This window comes from Mercenaria mercenaria, unplaced genomic scaffold (assembly GCF_021730395.1).
Source record: "Mercenaria mercenaria strain notata unplaced genomic scaffold, MADL_Memer_1 contig_3892, whole genome shotgun sequence".
NCBI lineage: Eukaryota > Metazoa > Mollusca > Bivalvia > Venerida > Veneridae > Mercenaria > Mercenaria mercenaria.
In genome coordinates, this window is record NW_026462076.1 from 17099 (window position 1) to 34484 (window position 17386).

The window sequence follows — 17386 nt, forward strand, 5'->3', positions numbered from 1 at the left end:
TATATATATGATATATTTAAAGACCGATTCCTACGCCTCCGTAAAGTGATACATTTGAAGAGAACTTTTGCCAGGTTAAGAGTGTGTATAATTATAAGGAAAGGAAACTGTCAACTTCCTAAAAATGGTCCTCTTCAATAACACAGTCATTTCTTCCTACATTAAAAGGAGATATTGACCATGAAACAATTTCAATCTTACTAACATAGTGTTAGCAATACTAACAAACGGAATCATTACATGACTCTTTACATAAGTCTTTGTTCCACAGTTTGTACTATTTACTGGTCTATAGTTCTACACTTAATTTTGCTGGGCTGAAGGCAAAACATGAAGAAAAATATATGTAAACCTATTTCTATGTCTTGTAATAAAGCACTTTTAAAATGCTTGCCGGTCACTCGGACTACAGACAATAGTTTTGACTATTCATCGGTAAGGCATTCAAAAAGTGTACACTATAAATCGTTATAGTGTTATCTAGTTGCTCGTATGTAATACAAGTCGTGACAATCACTTAATTACTTTAATACTTAAAAAGGGACAGTTAGGTTAAAATGATAACCTTTACTATATATGTGACAGAAAGCACATTCCACACTCTCATGTAAAGACCATATAAGATTATATATGTTGCGTTATCTTTCGAAGTACCAAAAATGCCAAACAGAGTTAAGTCTGGTAAGATATTTCTAAAGTATTTAATGAACATATTTATACTTTTTAGTATTTTGTATTTGTCTAAATAAATCGTACAATATCTCACAGTCTCGGTAATTCAACTTATAATTAAGTCTATCTTCAAATCAAATATAACTTTCTTCGGTACTGTACCGAACAAACCAGCTAACTCGCCACTTGTTATTTTGCCAATATCTTAAATATTCCTAAAAGTATGGTTATAAAATTTTGTGTATGCTATGAGCAGTTAGCTGTGGATAAATCTGAAGCTTTCATTAAACTCAAACTATGCCATCATATAAATTTTCTCATTTTACATCTTTGATCCAGTTTTGAAAGGTACTTATATGCGCTAAATTTTCTAGAATTTACAAACTAGCGAAAAACGATTTAAGTAAAGAACACGACAACAAAACGAAATCTTGTCAATCGCAACCTATCGAGAAAGAGCATTTGATATTTGTGTAATTTGTAACAATTCAAACTCTACACCTCTGTATTTCTAGTAATGATATTCATCTGTTTTCTTAAAGCACAACTTTCCTGCTTCTTTCTTTGACTTTCAAAGTCTGGGATGTAGTAGTAAAATGTGTAAAATACGTATATCATATATATCGTGATTCAATAATTTTGAAAGTTTTATATGTGACTTACAACATGTTATATGTGTATTCTACTTCCAAACAAAGGACTTTCAGTACTTCTAAAGATATTGCCAAAATTGTGTTTCTATGAAGTTGGTTTCTAAGTTCCTTTACGATGCAAATATAAAATGAAGTTATTCAACATAAATATCCGGTTAGATAATTTTCTATGTAGTTATTTATTATATCTATACGCTTTTATAATTTTTCAGTTGCACTGTGCATTTGGCTGACTTTCGGAAATGCTGGTAAGTGGGTATTAACTGCTGTATTTGATTGATTTTGAACGATTTTTCATTTAAGGTAGTTGTACTTTCTGTCGTTTGGCAATTAGGCATTCTTTGGACGTGAGTATAGCCAAACGTGTACATGACTTTCCGTAACGAGAATGCGAAAATAACATACGGAGAAATGTAAACGTAAAACTGTCGTTACAGGTCCATAACCTTAAGAAAACATGGTATTTTAATGAGTTAACACAAAGCTATCTTATTTGTTGGCGTGATATCCTTCTGAACCTTTTTACACTTGCAGTGTTTCTTAAACGTTGCAACGTAAGTGCCGGTCCGTTACCTTAAGAAAACATGGTATTTCAATGAATTAACACAAAGCTATCTTATTTGTTGGCGTGATATCCTTCTGAACCTTTCTACACTTGCAGTGTTCCTTAAACGTTGCAACGTAATTGCCGGTCCGTTACCTTAAGAAAACATGGTATTTTAATGAATTAACACAAAGCTATCTTATTTAGAGGAGTGATATCGTTCTTAACCTTTTTACACTTGCAGTGTCCCTTGAATGTTACAACTGTCCAAATATCGACAGTCTGAGCAAATGCAACACCTCGAAAATATGCAATCCAGCCGAGGTATGTAAAGTTATTGTTTGACCGTTTTATTCATTTGTTGAATTCTATCCATATATAAAACAGTGTTATTATAATAATAGCTTGCTGGATTGCTGTGTTCAGCTCGAGTGGATTTCGCCAGTGCGAACGCCGAGTGTGATCCGACTTGGCAAAAATCACGAGAGCCATATACAAACATCCCAGATCTAGCTACCGATATAATGACCCTACATCCTTTCGTTTTTTGGATTGATATCGATCGAAATCTTTAATGTTTATCGATATTAAAATAGAACTGAGTGTAGCTATTGTGTGCACTATTTGTAGAACTGTGTCAAATGAAAGTAGTCAGTCAACATACAATACAAAACGTACAATACGGATTTTTTTCTGCCTGTTGTAATTTACTTGTGAAATACAAGCTGTAATTTTGACAGAATTATAGGTATGCAATGAATAACCACATTGTAATAACGATTACTGCCGTAATCGATCCAACAGTTCTTCACTTTATTCAACCGATCGGATGTGTGAATTAGTCCGATTTGGCTGATTTACATGAAGTATTTAATAAGTAAACAAATCTTGAAGTAGATCGCAATGTCTCGTTGAATTATTAATCGGGAGCCAATTCTTTAGGGCTCTGCATGGAAAGGACATATTTATTTTACCATACGTGATTCCGATTACTAGTTTTATACTCGAGCATACAGTGAGACTTACACTATAAGGGATTACATGTAGTAAATCTGAATATACAACATATCCTTAATAAACTGGACGAACTTAGGCCATATTTATTAAAACAATGTCCAATAGATATATTAGGACTTTGTGAAACATTTTTATCAGATAAAATCGATGACTGCAATTTACATATTAATGGCTACGTCTTTAAGAGAAAAGATCGTTTATTGAAAAAAGACTGTGAAGTACTAGTTTATATACTAGTATCGCATAAAGGCCCATATATACGACGCTATGATTAAGAGACGGAAAATATGGAATCCATTTGGATACAAGTAAATTTATGCAGTAACAAACCATTTTTGCTAAACTTTACATACAGACATTCTAACTCAACTCAGACATGGACAGATTTGTATGAGTACCAGTTCAGTAAAGCAGATCATAATAATTATGAAATTCATGCACTCGGAGATTTTAACATTAAATATAATCCTAAAAATAAAATAAATAAATTCAATAACAAAGGTTGGGAATCATTTATTTCTAAATCTGGACTTACTCAGCTGAAAAATACTCCGACAAGTATTGGTAAAAATGGTTCGTCAATCATTGATCACATCTATATCACAAGGAAAGATTTGATTACTGGCATTATAGTGCCCGAGTATGCAATCAGTGATATCTACCCACTGTCATTTACGAGATCAATTAAAAGTAATCTTTTGAAAAGAATAGACATGATACAATAATTTATAGATGTTTCAATAAATTTGACATACACATTTATTTCAAAAAGATTTGGCAAGCTCACCGCTTGAAACAACTGATACAATAACAGAACAAAATGATGCCTTAGAGTTTGTATATCACATATTGAATAACATACTTCTTAAGCATACTTCTTAAGCATGCACCGTAAAGGAAAAACGAATTAAGAAAGAAACTCAACCTGACTGGTTCACAGATGAAAAAAAAAAGAGGCAACCTATCTAAGAGATTATTTTTACAAAAGTAAGCACCTCGACAATTACAAGAAAACCAGAAATAGAGTGTCAAGTTTCCTATGGAAAGGCTAAAAGATATTTCCAATACGGATAAACAAAATCAGGGAATAATTTTTCCAAATACACTTGTAACAGAAAACAATGAAGTAACAGACGGAGAACTTGATATAATAAATGCCTTAAACGAACACTTTATAAATATTTCAAATGTAATTGAAAAAACTAAATTTGTCAGTGATATTTTTTTGAAAATTTAAAACATTATCTAGATGAAAAATTATCATTTAACAAATTTGGGATTGATTTCATTACTCCTTTGGAAGTAAAAAATATCATATCTGAAATTGTTCTTAAGAAATCAACTGGGATAGACGGAATAAGCCCGAAGATTATACAAGACTATATTAGACTGCGGATATTTTATAACTCCAGCTATCACATCTATAATGAATACAAGAGGGCCAAGATGGCCCTAGGTCGCTCACCTGAGAAACACACCATAACAGTATAAACATGTTTGACCTAATGATTTAACGGAAACAAATATTTTGGCCAATTTTCATTAAGATTGGACTAAAAATGTGGTCTCTTGAGTTTAAACAAGTATTTTCTTAGATATGACCTAGTGACCTAGTTTTTTACCCCAGATAACACATCATCTAACTTGACCTAGATTTCATCAATGCAATCATTCTGACCAAATTTCATGAAGATCAATTGAAAAGTACAGCCTCTATTGCATACACACGGTTTTTCTTTGTTTTGACCTAGTGACCTAGTTTTTGACCTCAGAGGACCCATATTCCGATCTGCCTTAGATTTTATCAAGGCAATCATTCTAACCAAAATTCATGAAGATCAATTGAAAAATACAGCCTCTATCGCATACACAAGGTTTTTATTTGATATGACCTAGTGACCTAATTTTTGACCCCAGATAACCCATTTTCAAACTCGGCCTAGATTTTATCAAGATAATCATTTTGACCTAATTTTATGAAGATCCTTGAAAAAAACAGCCTCTATTGCATACACAATGCTTTTCTTTGATTTGACATTGTGATCTAATTTTTACCCCAGATTACCCATTTTCGAACTCGGCCTAGATTTTATCAAGGTCATCATTCTGACAAAAATTCATGAAGATGAATTGAAAAAACCCAGCCTCTATCGCATACACAAGATTTTTCCTTGATTTGACCTAGTGACCTAGTTTTTGATCCTAGATAATCCATTTTCGAACTTATCCTAGATTTTATCAAGATAATTATTCTGACTTAATTTCATGAAGATCAGTTGAAAAATACAGCCTCTATCTCAAACACAAGGTTTTTCTTTGATTTGACCTAGTGACCTAGTTTTTGATCCCAGATGACCCATTTTCGAACTCGGCCTAGATTTTATTCCGGTTATCATTCTGACAAAAATTCATGAAGATCAATTGAAAAATACAGCCTCTATTGCATACACAAGGTTTTTTCCTTGATTTGACCTAGTGATCTAGTTTTTGACCCCAGATGACCCATTTTCGAACTCGGCCTAGATTTCATCAAGATAATCATTCTGACCAAATTTCATGAAGATCAGTACAGCCTCTATCGCATACACAAGCTAAATGTTGACGGACAGACGACAGACGGATGAAACAAGCAAGGAATCTTGAATTGTTTATCAATGGAACGATAATTGAAAATATAACAAGTCAAATATTCTTTGAATCTGTATACATGTAGATAATAATTTAACGTGGAATGCACAAGTTTGGAATGTTGTGAATTAACTTAACTCAAAAGTTGCACTTTTAAAAAGAATTTCGTACTTTTTGACCGATGAGATGAAGAAGTTATATTATAATGCAAATAATATTTCAACCATGGACTATTTCAGTACTGTATGGGGGCTTGCCTGTAAATCAGATACTAATAAAATATATAATATTCAGAAGAGAGCAATTCGTGTAATAACGAAAAACGTAAAGATCTTTCTTTGCTAAAGCCCCGAACAAACTACTTGAAACAAACATTCTCATACAAAGCCACGTATTTATGGAATTCAATTCCATCTAACATCAAACTGCAAGATAATCTATTAACATTTGAACGAAACATTAAGGATTATTTATTACAAGAACAATAACTGAGATTTTTTTATTTATTCATTTATTTATTTTTGAATCTTCATCATTTATCATGCATTTTTGTGGCATAGGGTAGCTTTTAAATTTTGTGATATTGATGGATGAATGTACATGATTGTATGCAAAATGAATAACACTGATTTATTCCCCTGGTAAAATCATTTCAAACTGAGTAAAAACTTTGTTTTCATAGTGTGTTTGTCGTTAAAATTCTGCTACTGTTACTATTATTGTTGTAGATACTGTGTTTTAACATTTATATAGAAGGCCATATTGGAAATAAGTTGTATGCATACTATGTATTCTTAATATGTAACCTCCTTAAAATAAATTATTATCATTATAATTATTAAAACAATAGAACCATAATTCTTACTACCTTACTAACATCGTGATTTCAAAGGTTTCGCCATCGCGGTTGTGAGGGCGAGAACGCGAAAACACATTACAAGATCGCGAAAACACGACGCGAAAAATATCGCGTTTTCGCGCAATTAATATCGTGTTTTCGCGTTTTCGCCCTACTCAGAGCGAAGGCGGACCATGATATTGATAGCGCGAAAACGCGATATTTTTGGCATTGTGTTTTTGCTTTAGCGCATAGAGGCTTCGTAATAAATGACTTCCGGTCAAAACAAAATGTCGAGAAACATTTTCGTGGACAAAGAAAATGTTTAGAATGTAAGTTTTCGGCAGTTAAAAACTAATCTTCTAGAAAATATTGGACACAGAGGTACCCGAATGAAGTATGTTACTTATTATTTAAACAATGAATGACGAAAAATAAGTCATATACCTACATTTAACTTTTACCTGACACACGTGTGACTTTTTACCTGTGATATACCTGGACCTGAGGTTTACCTGATAAATGGGAAATCGAAAGAGAAATCGAAATAAATCCTCACCAACGATTTCCTAAAACTGACATTAGTGACAGTATTTCTGAGAGTGAAGGAGAAAATACAGACTATTTCGAAGCATTGGAATCGGAAGGAGAGCTGAATAGAGTCCCCCACCCACTTTAGAAAACACTTTAGAAAACAACATGACCAAGTTTAGTCAGGCCGATCTGAGGGAACTGAGCTCGCAGTTAGCCCCTCTGTTGATAAAAGATCTGAAAACTCAACTGCGAGATGACATTTTATTTGAGTTAAAGGGAGAAATTAGTGCTATTGTTCAAAAAGAGACTCAGAATCTACAAGATGAAATCATTGCCCTAAAAGCACAAGTATCTTACCTTGAATCTGACCTGAAATCGGCTAAAGTGGAGCAGGATGAACTAGCTCAGTACGATCGTCGCATGAATCTGGACATATCAGGCATTCCAGGCGATACAGGCAACTATGACGAGGATGTGGAGGCCAAGATTTTGGAGGAGGCAAAGAGGCTGAAAATCAAGCTGTGCAGCAGTGATAGAGACAAGTGCCACAGAAGAGGTAACGTTATTGACAATGTAAATAGAAAAGTGATTGTTAAATTTACCAATTGGAAGGCTAGGCAGTGCTTATATGAAGCTAGGAAAGAGATGTCTGATAGCATCTTTGTGAAAGAAAATTTGACACCATATCGCGAAAGCCTTGCTTTCCATGCCCGACAATTAAAAAAGGACAAATTAGTTACGAAGACGTGGGTAGCTGGATGTAGAATTTTCGTTCAGCTGCCAGGTGAAACAAAAGGACTTATGATAACGGACATAGAAGCGATCCAGGAGATCAGGAATAAAGGATAAATATGTAATCTATAATCTGACAGGAGCTGACAAAAGTGGCAGTTTTGTTTATATATAGAGAGTGAGCTAGATATTAACATTGCTATATTTAGAGATTTATGCTATTCATGGTGTAAACCTTTTCTCGCTCTACTGATTTAATGATAAATTACATACCTGTTGTACAAACGTAGCCTCACTTTCTGAGCAGACGAATTTAAAATCCAGTGGAAGTAACGCACAATTCATTTCCGTTAGCATACGACTCAGTCCAAGCTATATTCCTTTTTCTAAGAAAGTCTTATTTTCTTGTATAAAGTTGTTTTTTTGTGTTTTTTTGTTGAGTTGTATTTTAATTAATTACAGACAGTGATACAAGAACGAAACACTAATACATTCTTGCTTATTATACCCATTTTACAAAGGGAGACAATACTGTCGAAATCGAAATACAAAGCTTGTAGGATTTGTTCATCTTTCAGTGTATTACCATAAGTATTAGTTTCTGTTTAGTCTTTTGTCCAATGTCTGTGCATGTGTTTGTATATTAAGTATCTATTAAACAGATGTATATTTGCTACTTTAACTGTTATTTGCATATTTGTATACTTTTGGTACTCTTGTTTTTAAATGTAACAATGCCTGTCTGTCTGCCTGTCTGTCTGTCTGTGTGTATGTGTCTGTCTGTAGATATTGTCAGTATATATCTAAATAAATGAGTGAGTTGTGTCTCGCCTGCATGATCCTCAAAGATGTTCTTTCACAATGATTGAATGAATAATTTGTAAATCGCCTACTTAAATTTATAAAGGGGAGATAATACTGTCGAAATATAAATACAAAGCTTGTAGGATTTATTCCTCTTTCCGTATTAATTTCTAATTAGCCTTTGGTCCGTCTGTCTGTACATGGGTTAGTATATGTAAATATTATATAACCAGATGTATAGCTGTTATTTTTAACTGATACATGTATTTGTATATTATATACTTGTTGAACTCGTGTTTTTTTGTATAGATATTTGTTTTATGTTTTTTTTTTATTGGGGATGTGTATTCATCTGTTTATTCATATGCATTGCTCAATATATATAACCTTGTCTGTCTGTCTGTCTGTAGTCTGTAAATATATATATATTTGAGTGTGTTATGTTTTGACCTGCATTATCTTCAAAGATGTTTTTTTTTTTTCGCAGTGATTGAATGATTTAGTTGTAAATCGCCTGCAGCTTATCTAATTTTATAATTATTTCATAGTTTAAACAGTGTTTTCTTTTGTGAAGTTTTTTTCTTCTAAAATATAGAAATGTTCTTCTACTAAGATATAGAATGTAATAGAATTAATGTCATAATTGATTAGCTTCAAACTCATTAAAAATTGGGCTATAAAAATACTATCGATGTGCGACTTTGTTTCTATGACTTGTATTAATTGTTTTCAGTGAACAAACATTGACACTAAATTTAGAATATATATCGATTCCAGTATTTAATTAAATTCCAAATCTACTGTGTCTACTAAAATATCCAATCTATGGTATAATTTGGAAATTAGTTTTTTAATGGATTTTTCTTTGTGTTAATGCCTTTGTGTTAATTTTAGCAATTATGTACTGTTCGCTTTCCCGCGCCTTTATTGTAAAGCACGAGTTCAGTTCTCCCTTTCTCTTGTTCTTTTGAAATGTTTTCAGTGGTCGGTCTGTGTGCTAACATCAGGTATTACTTACCCCAATGGGTGATGACATACTTTCTTACAGAGCGGCCATTAAACTTTTTCATGTAAGAAGGCAGCGACTACACAAGAAATATAAATTTCAGTCAAGTTTTATACAACTAGTACTTGTCGGGATTTGTAAAGTTGCTCGCTTAATAACCCATTTTTATCAGTCGTTTTTAAATGCAGTCTTTTTCAGTACAGTGAACTGCTTCTTTTCCTTTATCACCGTTTTATCAGTGTTTAGCAGCGCGCGCTTAGATATAGTTGATTTCCATTCGTCGTATATTGACATGTTTTTGTTAGCGTATTTTCTTTTAAATGCCAGGTTATTACTTATGTTGTCAGGAGATATTGAAGAAAATCCTGGACCGGACATTACCAGTGCATGCTTGTCTATATTTCATCAAAACATAAGAAGTATAAGAAATAAATTTTATTATATTAAGGATAGTTTTCTTGATTACGATATACTTTGTTTTACAGAAAGTAAATTATATACTGATATTCAAGATGAGTCACTGCGCCTTGACGGTTTTGATCTTTTTAAATATATTTATTTTCGGGAACACTAAACTTGATCTCGATTATGGCTGTAATGATGTAAGTCTTACAAAGGCCAATAAATGAGTCAGTTATCTACACTGAGATCTACATGTTTATATATTTGGAGAATAAATTTTGAATACTTGCATCTGTGATGCGCTTTGTTTAGTTCTCTTTACGTCTAGACTAATTAGTTATCCAATGCTGTTGGCATGGTCTATTTTCAGGTTTGTTTTCAAGACGCTGTAATATCTGGACAGACAAAAACAGTGAATCTAGGCTGTATAGATTACAAGGTACTATGAAAAGCAATTGGCGTATTCATAATGCAGTTTCAAAATTAATTTTACAAAATAATATATCCATCTGTCCATACTTCATGACTATACTTCTGTGAATGTGTCCTTAGAGAGGCCGTCATTTATCAATTGGATCATTCGGGCAAGCAATATATATGCTGTTCGGTTTTAGAGAAATCGATGATTGCGATAGAATTAATGGCCTTTAAAAGTTTACTTTTCATAAAATGTTTCAAACGTTAATAAAGAAATCTTATTTGTTCTTTTAATATCGAAACATATTACTCGATCTGAAAACGGTACAATCCATCTATAAACTGATCAACACTTTTGTAGTGGCTTGGAACCTGTTGTCCGGGTTTTGACCTATAGACTTTGCATCTAGAGGTTAGGTTTACAGTTAAGTTAACTTGACCTTGATTTCTCTTAAAAAAGACAAAATCATGGTATTTTTTTACCAGATTTATTCTCTCCCATTTTGTTATTGCAAATGGTGGCCCCCGAAAACAAATATCCGGAAGTAAAGTGGCGGAAGACTATAGGGGTATTGCATGTAGATGTCACATTTTTGCTGAAAGCTATACATGTTTTATATCCAGTTTAATGTTTTAAAATGTGTTAAACAACGCTTTCTTTATACGATGTTTTGACAAAAAAACCTGTTCATCTGAACATTAGATAAGGCTACATTATTTGTCGTTTAAGCAATGCGGGTCACAAAGCAGCGGCTCAGGGGCACTGATTGGCAGGGAAGTTTCCAGACGGCAAGACAATCGATGCCATGAATGTTGTGCAAGCGATCACTGTAATAAACTGTTGTGTAGCCAACGAAAAGGTAAGCTGAATTCAACCTAAAAAATGCGTTCGTATATTTCCTTGTATTAACTTAGTTCTGTAAATTTTGTCATTTTATAAAGGAACAGTTATACGTGCAGTAAAAAGATGAAACATTTTACATGAATAACAAGAAGACAATAATATCTAGCAATGAAAGAAAACAAGTGGACCCTGTTTCTACGATTTCTAACGTAGATGCGATGTGTAGCATAATTATTATTTAAAGTTTCATTTTATTTCCTCAGCTTCGCAATGTCTTGATGATGAAACAATAGACTGCGTACGAATGGATTCCGTCTTCGGAATATGCAAAGATATACAACATGCAAAATCATTGTGTCCTAAATTCTGCCGTTTGTGCGATGTTGGTATGTATCGTTTATTGATGAGTTATTATTCAATTCACGAGCAAATTCGGGTACTATTACAATATAGATCTTACACCAGGTGCTAGTTCATTAAGTTACCTTTTGACCTTAACAGTTGATGGTGTATGGTCCGAATGGTCAACCTGGTCTGAATGTGATGTGACATGTGAAAGTGGGACACAGACACGTGCAAGGACATGCACAAATCCAGCGCCAGCACACGGTGGTCTAGATTGCGCAGGGAAAACCATGGAAACAAAGCGTTGTTACAAAGAACTTTGCCCTGGTGAAGTATATGTACTCTTTGAAATACTATTTGTAAGAAAGTCTGACGTAGGTGGTCGAAGAAATTAACACATGTCATGAAAGTCCTAAGAAAATCACCATTTGAGAGTTAAAAGGGATATTTTACATAATCTTTCATTTTCATTTAAATAAAAAACTTTAACATCAGACATCCATTTCATGTTTATAAATACCAAATCATTTATAAACGTGTTCTTTTTTGCAGTTATCATTTGTCATGTGAATGCTGATTACACATTTCTAATTTATAAAACAATTTATAAAGCTGAATTACGATGTAACAAATATTTTACAGGATATAAATTTAATTTCTGAACAGAACTAGAACTATTGATTTCCATTCCTAGTGCTAGACAACCGTTGATTAATTTCTTGTTGAATTGATTCGTTTACTGTCAAAACCAATTTTATGCATTAATTTCTACATTTAAGATATACTGATATTGTTAGAAAGCTAGTTCCGCAACTTTGAATAAAACACATATGATTGTGTATACTTTGTGTAAATATGAATCAACATCTCTGTCTTCAAAATGTCTGCAACTGCTTAAAACTGGTCTAAGCATATTTGCCCAAGACGAAATAAGTCAATTACAGAAAACGGTACAAAATGATCATATTCCAATTAGTCCCTTATATTTATTGGTCCCTATTCTTTCTGTTGGCATTATCCTATCATGAGTATAGCCTTTGGTATCAAGAACTTTGAAAATACATAATATTCATAAATTTGAACTACTGACAAGAATTTAAAGTAAGGCCTGGTTAAATCTTATATGAAGAATTATGTAATTAAATATTATAGTCCAATTTCGTGTAAAATTCTAGTATTCTGTGTACTTGATCACTATGAAGTACATGGACAATGGAGCGAGTGGGCATCTTGGGAAGCTTGTAGTACAACGTGTGATGTTGGCATAGAAAGACGACAGCGCAGTTGTACAAACCCAGCACCATCTCGATTCGGAGACCACTGCTTTGGTTTGAATGTCGACGATAGGTTATGCATGCCAGGGGCCTGTAGCAGTACGTTAGTTTTTCCTTCTGTCTACAAACATGGAATATGTTAAACGATAGCATATTACTTATTTTTCAAATTACTATATTTTGCACGAAACTTAGAACGTTTACAGTGTACATAGTCATAATTACCCTTTTGTTATAAATAAATAACTGATTTAGTCTATTCGCTGAAAAATATCTGACAATTGTTCCAGACGGTGGTTGGTCACCCTGGCAACCTTGGGATCCATGTAGTGTTTCCTGTGGTGGAGGAATTCGTTCACGGTCAAGGATTTGTAGCAATCCAACACCTTCACCTTATGGTCATTATTGTGTTGGAAATCCTTTTCAAATAGAAACGTGTAGCACTGAAGCATGTCAAGGTATAGTAATATGTATATACTTCAGTCTCTTTTACCCGTTTTGAAATATTACCCCATCTTTCCCGCCCCCATTATCATTTTGGTAATTTTGGTCCTGCAGAAACTTTGAATATATATTAGATTTTGTCATGCACATCATTATTACTAATGTCGAAATAAGCAAAATAAGAACGGCTAACAACACTACAAAGAAGTAAATGTTAGTCAAAAACCTACAACATTCAGGCGTTACAGAAATAATAGTAGATTGTGATACTGACTTGTAATATAACAACTGTATATATTTGTACATATTTTTTTTTCATTAGCGACCGTGAAAGATGTTGCCTTCCAAGCACACACTCTAACGAACACAGCCCCACTCAATGGCGAGAAACTAGTGTTCAGCACAACAACACTTGACAAAGGATCGGGTTACAACAACAAAACGGGAATTTACATAACACCTGTCGCTGGAATCTACATGTTTACCTTGCAGTTGTGTATTACTGCTAGCAGATTCATTTACTTTGAAATTGACACGGCAGAGGGCCCTATTCATAAAGGCTGCTTTAATGACGATGCAAGTGATTTTAGTGGTTGCCAGACAGCCACAACTATTGCAGAACTTGACGCAAAGGAACATGTTTGGATAAAGAGCGGATCTTCTACCAGTGGAACTGATTTCTGGAAGGAATCGAAAGTCTGGAATAGTTTTTCTGGTGTTCTAATTAGCACAGTTACGTAATAGAAAAAAACAATTCAGCTGTTTATCACTGATTATTAATAGTCATAGAATTGTTCATTTTTTTCATAATCCACCAGTACACAGAATACTCTGATATAGCTTGTGGCTTTTAGTAAAAGCAGAACTTTAATTTTATGCAGAATGCACGCATTGTTTATCTTTTTTATTGCAAAATGTTTGAAGTGAATTTAAACAATTGGTCATTGCTCAAATATAATAACTTTTACATTTTTATTCAGGTTGTGTAAACAGTTATTACAAGCGTATCGACTGATACTTCGTCATTGCTCTCTCCATGTCATTTTGTTAGCGCCAGTAGTTTATAAAATACCGATGCGAGCGTTCGACCCCACTTGACCTATAACCCCTCGGTCCAAACTAACCAATGCCTACCAATTTAAAATCCACAGGTTTTAAACCCAATTAAAAGTTTTAAATACATATGATATAGATGAGTTTACAGAAAAAAATATATTGTTTGAAAGAAAGAAGATTTACTGATAATATAAATGCTCATTATGTTACAACAAAAAACGGGAGAAAAATGATAAGGGCTACTTGTTCATCTTGTGGAAAAATAAAATCAAAGTTTGTTAAAAGTACAGGGGGTAATTTAGATATTCACAAAGCAATGTTACCTTTATTACCTAAGAAAGGTTTAACACTTCCAGGATATAATTATTGTGGGCCAGGAAATCCCCTAGAAAATGGACCCTCTGTCAATGAACTGGATGCAGTATGTATGGACCATGATTTTTGCTATGACAGTGGTGTAAAAAAGGGTACATGTGATAAGCAAATGCTTTCCAATTTAAATAAAACTAAATCAAAAACATTTGGAGAAAAGATTGCAAAACATTTAGTTGTGAAACCTATAATTAAAACAAAATACAAACTTGGGCTGGGACAGAAGTCAAAAAACGGGAAAAGGGGGTAGAGTATACCCCCGGAATCACTGCAGAGCCGGTAACTCTGAGCTACCGCTGGAGCGATGAATTAGCAGAAGAATTACACAAACCAATTAAAAGAAAATTTAGGAAACGAAGAGTGATAGTTAATGATATTGATGATACTTGGTCAGCTGATTTAGTTGACATGCAAGCTTTTTCGAAATATAATAAAGGAGTAAAATACTTGTTAACCGTTATTGATATATTTAGTAAAATATGCTTGGGTTATTCCATTAAAGAATAAAACTGGAGAATCTGTTACTGAAGCATTTGAAAAAATAATTTTAGAAGGACGATTACCAATAAATTTATGGGTAGATGAAGGAAAAGAATTTTATAATAAAAAGTTTGAATCATTTTTGAATAAAAATAAGATTAATATGTATCATACATTTAATGAAGGAAAGGCTGTAGTAATAGAAAGATTTAATAGAAGTTTAAAAAGAATAATGTGGAAATATTTTACAGCAAATAATACTTATACTTATTTAGATAATTTACAGGAAATGGTTGATAAATATAACAAAACAAAACATTCTAGTATAAAAATGACACCAACCGAAGGTAGTAAAAACTTAAATAAAGGTACTGTTTACTTTAATTTATATGGTGATTTAAAGATACCAAAGAGTAAAACAAAATTTAAAATTGGTGATCGAGTTTGCTTAAGCAAACTTAAAAGACATTTTGAAAAAGGATATACACCAAATTGGACAGAGGAAATATTTATAATTTATAAAATTAATAATACAAATCCCAGAACATACACTATTAAAGATTTAAATGATGAAATAATTCAAGGTTCATTTTATGAACAAGAACTTTTACCTACTACACAAGAAGTTTTTAGAATAGAAAAAGTTATTAGACGAGACTATAAGAAAAAACAAGCTTTAGTAAAATGGAAAGGTTACAATGAAAAATTTAATAGTTGGGTACCATTTAGTGAATTGAAAGAAATTTAATTTAGAAAATAAAAAGTTTAATTATATAAATGAGTAATAAAAATCTTATTTCTAATAATAATGGAATAGAAACAATAGATCAATTAATTATTCACTTAACTAAACTAGCTGCTGCTTACAGAAAAAGTTATAAATTTTGTGGGAGAGTAAGTACTGGGTTATATATTACAGCAGGTGTCTTTGGTTGCTCAGCTGCATTAGCACTTGTTCCAGCTATTCCTGTATTTGTAGCAGTTGCTGGTGCTGTTCCATCAGTAATTACCATATTTACTAACAGACTAAAACTTGACGACAAGAAATTTATTTTAAAAACACATCATCACAAAATAAAACAACTTATAACAAAAGCACGGATTGGAAAAGTAAATAAAGAAGATCCAAATAAAGTTATTCAGGATATTTTTACAATACTATTAGAAATGCAGAAAGAAAAAAATTATTCAACACCTCTTGAAATGCACATGAAGGAATTTAAACTTAACGGATATAAAAGTAAAAAGGAAGAAGAGCTGTATTAACTTTAATTAAAGATTTTTTCTATAAGTATTTTATATAAATGAGAAAAATTATATCAGTTGAAGGTAATACTGCATCAGGAAAAAGTACGTTTTTAGATATTATTAAAGAATATAATCCTAATTTTAATATAATTCCAGAACCAATTCACTAATGGCAAAATGTTATGGATCCACGTGCAACCGAAGGTTCCAGCTTCGCAAGTTATAATTCATATAACCTTTTTGAACTTGCTGCTCAAGAACCTTCCAAATATTTATTTCCTTTTCAGCTAACAACTTTAAACAGTCATATAAAAATGTTATCTTCTGCTAAACAGTTTGATGGTGTTTCTGTCCTTGAACGTTGTTATTTAACTAACAGTAACGTTTTTACAAAACAACATCACGACAATGGTGTTATAAATGACCCCGAGTGGGCAGTATACAATCTTTTCTTAACTGATCATATTAACTGACCATACGGAAAAAATCCAATTGATGGATTTGTTTATGTTAAAACCGACCCAGAAATATGTTTTAAAAGACTTCAAAAAAGAAACAGAACGGAAGAAAACAAAGTTGGTTTAGATTATTTAGAAAAACTACACAAATTACACGAAGAATGGTTAAACAGAATGTCTCAAGAAGGTATTAAAATTTTAACAGTTGATAACAATTTAGAAAAAATGACTTTAAAATCTTATTCAAAAGATATAGATAATATAAAAAAAATTCTCAAATCAATATAATTTCATTAGGTGCGTTTTAAAGATTTTTTTCTATAAGTATATTATATAGATGGTTAATAGAAAGGTAGATAGAATGATTATGTCAAAATTATCTAGCACTTTAGGAGAAATAATGAATCCAGATAAAAATTCATATAAGAAAGTTCTTAAAAGAAGAAATGTTATTAAATCAAAACTTGATCAAATAGTTAGCGATGAATATAAAAATCATGTCATTGATAAATTACAAAATGTTATAGATCCTTATCTTTTAAAAAATAATTTATTTGAATGGAACTGTGGTTGTCTATTAACTGAAGAAGAAAATGCTGAAAGATTATGTGATTGTCC

General features: G+C 32.4%; 1 protein-coding gene across 1 annotated transcript; it reads left to right on the forward strand.

Annotated features, from left to right (window-relative positions):
* The first annotated feature begins 582 nt into the window (after window positions 1-582).
* On the forward strand, window positions 583-15719 carry LOC123543665 (thrombospondin-2-like). Its single transcript, XM_053534665.1, has 10 exons — window positions 583-681; window positions 1538-1573; window positions 2114-2193; window positions 10201-10269; window positions 10978-11107; window positions 11355-11477; window positions 11593-11763; window positions 12639-12809; window positions 13001-13168; window positions 13477-15719. The coding sequence occupies exons 1-10, from the start codon at window positions 660-662 to the stop codon at window positions 13893-13895; spliced, it is 1389 nt and encodes a 462-aa protein (XP_053390640.1). The 5' UTR covers window positions 583-659; the 3' UTR covers window positions 13896-15719.
* The last annotated feature ends 1667 nt before the right edge of the window (window positions 15720-17386 follow it).